The sequence below is a fragment of the Vidua chalybeata genome, chromosome 1 (assembly GCF_026979565.1).
Source record: "Vidua chalybeata isolate OUT-0048 chromosome 1, bVidCha1 merged haplotype, whole genome shotgun sequence".
NCBI classification, from domain to species: domain Eukaryota; kingdom Metazoa; phylum Chordata; class Aves; order Passeriformes; family Viduidae; genus Vidua; species Vidua chalybeata.
This window is the reverse complement of record NC_071530.1, coordinates 133,638,242-133,645,560: the sequence shown is the minus strand read 5'-3', so window position 1 is coordinate 133,645,560 and position 7,319 is coordinate 133,638,242. Positions and strand designations below refer to the sequence as shown.

General features: G+C 41.9%; 1 protein-coding gene across 1 annotated transcript; it reads right to left on the bottom strand.

Annotated features, from left to right (window-relative positions):
- Positions 1-1,366: 1,366 nt before the first annotated feature.
- On the bottom strand, positions 1,367-6,204 carry DCSTAMP (dendrocyte expressed seven transmembrane protein). Its single transcript, XM_053959816.1, has 3 exons — positions 5,179-6,204; positions 2,352-2,672; positions 1,367-1,653 (listed from the first exon to the last, which is right to left on the bottom strand). Exons 1-3 carry the CDS (start codon positions 6,202-6,204, stop codon positions 1,582-1,584), a joined length of 1,419 nt encoding a protein of 472 aa, XP_053815791.1. The 3' UTR covers positions 1,367-1,581.
- Positions 6,205-7,319: the final 1,115 nt, after the last annotated feature.

The following is a 7,319-nucleotide window of genomic DNA, read 5'->3' as shown; positions in this document are numbered from 1 at the left end:
CTCTTTCATTTGAAATGATAACAAGAGTGTGATCCTCTTATCAATAATACCTGGCTGGCTATTCTGTCCTGTGAGTCTAAATTTAGAGCAACCTTCTAATTGCCTCTCTCTCACCAGAATGCTTCTTGCTACTGGTGCTTGACAGTAGCACCTAAAATACAAGCTGACATTCTGCTACTATTCAGGACTGTCCCACTTTAGCAAAAAGGACATAGTCAGGCCTTTCAGACACATTCAGCACAACCCTTAATAATGCGTGGCTTTAATCCAGCACCGTTTCCCAAATTGTTGTCACACCAGCAACCTGAACCACCTGCATGCATGGAGAAGCGAGACTTAGGAAGGCTCAAAGAAATACAGTCTTTGTGTTTTTCAGTGGTTTAAGTGCAAAATAACTTCTGACACTTGCTACTGGAGAGTTTTAAGTCTTAATTCATTCAGATAATAGAGACATTGATCAATGGCTGTCCTGAAACCATGCATGTATTATAGAGGAAGAGAGCAGAATTTCCTATTATTCAGACTAAAAAAGGAAGTTGGCTGTGGCTGAAAATCAGAAATACACTGCCTGTTGGGTACATTTTTTAGCTCTGCATTGAATCTCTAAAGCTACATAAGTCATTTCTACGTCTTTAGGAATTTTGCATTTGCTCTTATATCATATGAAGGTCACATCACCAATGTTGGTTGAATAGGTGAAGCACTTCAGGATTGGCTCACTTTAATTGAATTTAAGTCATTGGTGCTTATGCAGCATAATTAAGCCCATTTTTGTCTCTTCTGTGAGCTTCCTCAATCTGCAAGATTTGAAACATTGCTCATCTTTATTTACATGCCTCACCCTTTAAAGATACCTTGTTTGCACCCACAGCAGCTGATTCCTGTCTATTCTAGCTCTTGTGACCATTCTCACTTCTACCTGTTACATGACCTCTCATGATTATCAAAGGCATCTAACAATCTACACTAGTGATACAGTCTATGGATATGTGGAAGTGGGGACCAAGATCAAATAAGGAAATCTGGGTGGGAGACTAGGTAGGAGACTAGAAACTAGGGATGGCAAAGATCCAGGCTGAAGGGCTTGAGGCTTGAGAAATAGATAAAAATGTCTAGAAATATCTAAGTCCCAGTTCTTGGATATCCCAGAAGGCAATGGATGCACAGCCTCTGCTGTGTCTTCTATCTTCAGTGTCTGGCAAATGTGAAGAAGACAAACCTGCTGCTGTCATTACATCCTCTGTTAGCTCAACCCAGAGAGGTTTCTGGTGTAGTCCCAAAAGCTCCAAACTATTTTATTACTTTTAGACAGAAGAACAGATCATCCATGATTTTCTCAAGTACCAGATAATGCAAACCCCAAGCTGAAAAAAACCTGTTAATTAATCCAGAGCAATCTGTGGTGAACTGCACACTATCCACAATGACATCTTTTCCAAAATACTGCTGCTCAGCCTTTGAGTGTGAAATTTTTGCATTTTACAATTGACATTCTATAGGAAAGATGGTGCAAAACACAGGTGGAGCTAAAGCATCTCAGCCATATCCAAAGATGCACTTAGTCTCTTTCACATCATCCTCTCATTCTGCTACACTCCTTTCTTTCTTCCTCACTGCCTGTCTTGCCTTGAGTATTGGAAACCAAAAGTTGACCTGAAAAAAACAGAAATATGATCTGTATTATAGTATTACTGAGTTCAGATCACCCAGACACCAACACCCTGTATAGTCAGTATTGGAGGCTGTAAAAAAAACGAACTTAAACAAACTATATGTCTGCAGCTTTCTATCTGGGTATGCCATAGGTATATGCATGTGTGCTAGTTGTTTCCATTAGTGTGTATGTGTGTTTATACATACATGTACAGGAAAAATGTTTTTGCAAGCAAAAGTTCTGTTTCCTAGTAGTATATGCAGTCACACTGTGTTTTAAAACAGAAATATATCACCTTCCATATTGCTAAGCAATACCAGAATATCTTTCTCTACATCTAGGGCTGCTCTTGCTGCCTAGGATTTGCTGTCTAGATTGCAGGAATACTCTAAGTGCTTTTCATACGTTAAGGAAAACAAAGTTTCTTCTCTGGAGGACTCTGAATCTGAGAAGTATTTTCTTGCCAGCACATAGTCATTTGAGCATACCAGTGTCATGTCTGAGGCATGTGTACTGAAGTACAGAACAAAATGATTGGATGATCTAATCTTACCATTAGGCAACATGTCTCTGGCTCCTGAACATTGGGAAAAGTCTATTAGCACATAATTGAAGTTAACAAGTGTTTAAGTATTTCCTGGATCTGGCTACCACCCAATGAGAAGGTTTATTTTTTTCCCCAGGGCTCATGGCTTACCGTTCTTGCAAACATGTTCTTCCCAGTTTTCTCTTGTAGCTTTGCTCTTTTTTTGAGTAATTTTGCATGTAAATAATGTATCCGTTTCATCTCGGTATCAGGATAAAAGGAAGTTGACACAAGTATTTTAAGTTGGGTCAGGAGGCCAGAGAATAACCCAAAAATTATTAAGAAGAAGATGATGACTCCAAGCTGAATCCATGTTGTGGAGGGAGCGAGCTCTGGATGAGGGATGCAGTTTTGCTTAACCAAAGGGATCTTGAAAGAATCAGTCTTTGCAATATGCTCTTTCATAGAAATGATATAGCTTTTCTCATTCTTCTGCACAAGAAAAGTGGAAAAAAGGTGTTGGTTATAATATAGATCCCCTCCTTTCTTAATATTTCTCCCACTAGATATTCAGATTTACAAAGGACTCTAAATCATCTACACCATCCAGTGTTTATATACAGTATGCTCAAAACAATGTATTTATTGGCTATTTATAAATGTTTTGGACTTTATTTTCATGATTTCTCTTGGGACAATGTCCAGCACTTTTGACTGTTAAAAACTTACCTTCTCAGTGGCTCTGACAGGGAAATATTTAACTAATCTGGTTGTAATGGTTTATTATTTTTCCACTCCTATGACTGCTCAGATGCCCTGTTGGAGGGTCCTTTGTTGAGAGTAAAACTGCAGAGCAGAGTGTCTGTCCTTTTGGTTTTGTCTCAGCACACAATCAGCAGTGCTTCCACACCATGGTGGTTTAACACCAGCCAGAAATTAAACTCCAAATAAGCCTCTCCCCTTCCAGACTATGGGTTGAAATAGCAAGTTACTGAAAGCAGCAAGCAATGGAATAAGAGATGCACAGTAACAGCAGCAGTATTATTAACAAAAGTACATAAAAAAGAAGGTGGTTTACCTACAAAAGGTATTCACCATCTCAGTTTAGTTCCACGTGGCCCTGGGACAAAGCCAAAATGGTGGCTGTTCCTATGGCCGGTACCACATGGCTGTCCCCAGACAAAGGACAAGGTGGAATTCACTCAGCACAGCACTCTCTCTGTCCCTGAGCCTGAGACAGCAGAAGACAATGACAGACAAACCCCTGAAAATATGAAAGTATGATTGTCTCCACCACACTGCGCCTCCGCTTGGGACACTGGACTCAACTCTGTGCAGCTGTTTCCAGCACTGGCCCTAGTGCTATTGACTGCCCCACCCAACTCCAGTCAGGTCCTTTCAGCTCAGCTCAGATTTGGCTAGGCTCGGGCTCTCCTCCCCGCTCTGTTCCCTGCAGCTGCCTTCTGCACCAGAGCTGTTCAGCACCGTGTGCCTGAGTCAAGTCTTAGACAAGCAGGAGGGCAATGGGCACCAGATGATGGGAGAGGCAGGGGCAGGGCTGATCTGACAACCTTCCCAATGGAGAGAGGAAGGTAAAAACGTATCATGTTCAGGGGTTCTCACCCTTTCTTCCCCCTGAAACCACACCTGCAGTGATGCTGTGCGTGGTATAGAACAGCAACCCAGCCATGCCCACATGGCACTAAGCCCTGTCCCCTCTCTGCAGCCACACACTGGCCCAGGCAGCGCTCTGACCAAAGGCTGTCACGCAAATGAGGCTGCCTGACCTCCTCTTGTCGCTGCCTCTGCTTAGCTGATGTCTTTCACTGCTTGTGGAGTGAAATGCTCAATAAAAAGGGTGAGTTAGACATGCTGCTGGGACCATACTATCCGGCAACTTTCTGTTCTGTGAATAAGAACACTGTAGGGACACTGAATAACCCAGCCTCTTTTCTGATCATGTCAAAGGAATAATGTCTTCCTTGTGGCTTTTCTAATCACCCTACAGCGGCCAAACACTTCTGTTAGATGTTAATTGGAGAAATGAAGTTCCCAAAGCATGCTACCCATCTTCAGTCAGACAGTGTATCTCCATTCCTCCTGGGACTGCTCTTCCTTTCACTTATTCTGTGCTTTTTCAAGAGTTCCTTGCTCACCCATGCTGGCCTCCAGCTGCCCTTGCTTGATTTCGTTGGGATGAATAATTCTTGAGCTATCAAAACAGGTTGCTTTACTTAGCACTAAAGGCATCACTCCAATGGTAGAATATTCTCCTTTAAGAATATTCAGACAAGATCCTGAGCAATCTGATCTATCTCTGAAGTTTGCCACAGAATCACAGAATATTCTGAGTTGGAAGAGATCCACAAGAATGATCAAGTCCAGCTGTTAAATGAATGGCCCATATGGGGCTCAAACCGACAACCTTGGTGTTATTAGCACCATGCTCTAGCCAGTTGTCCTTGTTTTGAGCATGAGGTTAGTCTTGATGGCCTCCAGACTTACCTTCCAACCTAGTTAATTTATGTTTCTCTATGCTGCTGCTGCTCCTGCTAGAGGAACCTGGAGATTTTGGCAATAAGCCATTATTTTGTGTGTATGTGCCCATGCACACAAAGAAAATGCATAAAGTAAGGATAGGCATCTCTTACATCAGTGTCACAGTGACTTTTGACTGTAAAAGGTAGTGCTTCACAAATGTCAGTTTTGTGAGTTTCCAATTTTAAACCTCTGATTTTCTTCATGTATATAAATGGAGGAATGAAAATCCTCCTTCTAAAATTTACCATTCTCTAGAAATATTACAATGCTCTCGAAAGAACTGTCTGGTTCCATCCAACCAATGTATCTGTAGAGGCAATGACTCATTTTGAAATGAATGATATTCCAGGAAAGAATTGATGGCTCGTTGCTGTTTGTCTGCTCTTGCAGCTGCTGAAGATGAAGGGACATTTTTCAACACTAAACTAAGAAATATATGGTACTGATAAGTACTTACATTCTGAAAGAGACTGAGTTGAATGTCTAGATCCGGTACTTCTTGGAGATACTTGTTCACAGAAATAATTAACAAATAAAACAAAGAGTCTACTGCAACAAACAGAAGCCAGATGCAAAGATGAATAATTATAGGGAGAAAAGAACACAGCATTTTTTTCCTGTCCTTTCTTGTAAAGAAAAAGGATGGGATTGTCACATAATCTTTTCTCTCTTTCCTGTTAAGTGGCAGAAGACAGGGTCTTTGCTGTTGCTTTTGGTGCTCATCAAATGCAATGAACTTTTTTGTGATGTAAGTATTCTTAAACTTGGCACTATGAGAACTCATAAATTTTTTGATAAAGAGGCCAGTTCCAAAAGAAACTAGAAAAACCCCAAATATAGGCAATACTTTCTGACCTATATAGGGCAGTATAGTCAACATAAAAGATATCTGGTTAGCAATTCTCTGGATTTCTTGCTCTGTGTCATTTAGCTCTTGTTTTAATGCATCATCTAAAATTGAATAAGATGGTGTGAATTCGTGCTTTAGGACCACTAAATCTTTGGGTAGCTCAGGAGGAAGCTTGGCCACCTCATAAATCCATTTTATTGCCTCAACATAATATTTTATCAAGGCAAATTGCTCGTGCTTTAAATGACAGGTTATACTGTCTGCCAGAACCTTTAGATTGTGAAAAATATTTTTAATGTTGTTGGCCACCACAACACCTGTGCCAGCAGTAATAAGAGCATTCCTGCCATTTTTCAATCCACAGGAAAGGAGGAACAGAACACTAAAACAGCGCAGGTGCTTGAAACAAAAGAGCATGATAGAAAGTAAAATCCAGATGAATCCAGAAATCAGCAAAGGACCCAAGGAATGGTGTGCCAAGGAGAATTGCATGCTAAGGAAAAACAGAAAGCTGGAGAGGAAGCCAACTGCAAAGCAAACTGCAAAAAGCTGCATTTGATACTTCCAGCCAGGCTTCCTTTCAGATATAAAAATTTCCCATGTGTTCCGAGCTATTGAAATGAATTTTTGCATTTTCTTCTGATTGTTGCTGACACTGCAATGGCTCACACTAAAAGGAAAGGAAAAGAAAAACACTGTCATTTACAGGGTCATACTACTGACAGTGATGTGCTTTTAAGTGACTGGTACTTCTTCATACTTCAAAATCAGCAGGTCTGACTCACATGAGGCTGAACCACCACACATGAGACCAAAATATTTGTACCCAATGCCACAGATGTAAATATTGAGAAGGTGACTCTAAAAGGATTTCTATCTTTTGTCCTTTTATGTTTGCACACTTTGATTTCTCATTAGCTATGTAGAGATAATGGTTCACATGCACATGTATATGTGTGGGTGTGAGTGTATATATGAGAGAGACACCAGCTTCCTGTAGCACCCACTGCTCCCCACAGATGCTAGCTTTGCCTTGTAAGCACCAAGAAGGGAAAGAGAGGAGCACAGAAACTTCCTATTGGTAGCCCCACGAAGGGGAGCGTGGCTCGATCTGCAGGGAGCAGCTGGAGCAGGGAGGAAGGAGCTGGTAAAGCAGCATGTGCACACTGCCCAGGGATGGGGAATGAAGCACAGCTTCTCAGGTGGAGGTAAGTTAGTTCAGAGCAAAGGAAGTGTGCCTCAGAGGCACCATTCCTTCTTTGGGTCTCTCCTGGGATAGCACATCTACAAATTGGTCCATATACAACAAGCTGTCCATGAGTCAGCTGTGTGCTTCATGGCCAAGAAGGCCAATCCTGGGGTGCCTTAAGAATATTCACAGCAGCTTGAGGGAGGTGATCCTGCTCCTCTGCTCAGCCCTGATGGCACATCTGGAGTGCTGTGTCCAGTTCTGGGCTCCTCAGTACAAGAGAGACTTGGAGCTGCTGAAACTCAGTGCTTGGAGCTCCTGAAGCTCAGTGAAAGGCTATAAAGATGATGAGGGAACTGGAGCACCTCTCTTAGGAGGACAGGCTCAGGGAGGTGAGCGTGTTCAGCCTTCAGAAGAGATCACTGAGAGAGGAATCTCATCAATGTATACAAGGAGCTGAAGGGAAGGTGTCAAGGCTCTTCTCAGTGATGCCAAGCGACAGACAAGAGCCAATGGGCAGAAACTGATGCATAGGAAGTTCCACCAGAACTTGAGGAAA

Excerpts from the sequence above, each read along its gene's own strand:
- DCSTAMP (XM_053959816.1), bottom strand. The coding sequence starts at position 6,204 with ATGCAAAAATTCATTTCAATAGCTCGGAACACATGGGAAATTTTTATA. Across the intron at positions 2,673-5,178 it reads AACTCAGTCTCTTTCAGAAT|AAGAATGAGAAAAGCTATAT; the intron begins GTAAGTACTTAT and ends TTTCTTGTGCAG. Across the intron at positions 1,654-2,351 it reads AGAACATGTTTGCAAGAACG|GTCAACTTTTGGTTTCCAAT; the intron begins GTAAGCCATGAG and ends TGTTTTTTTCAG.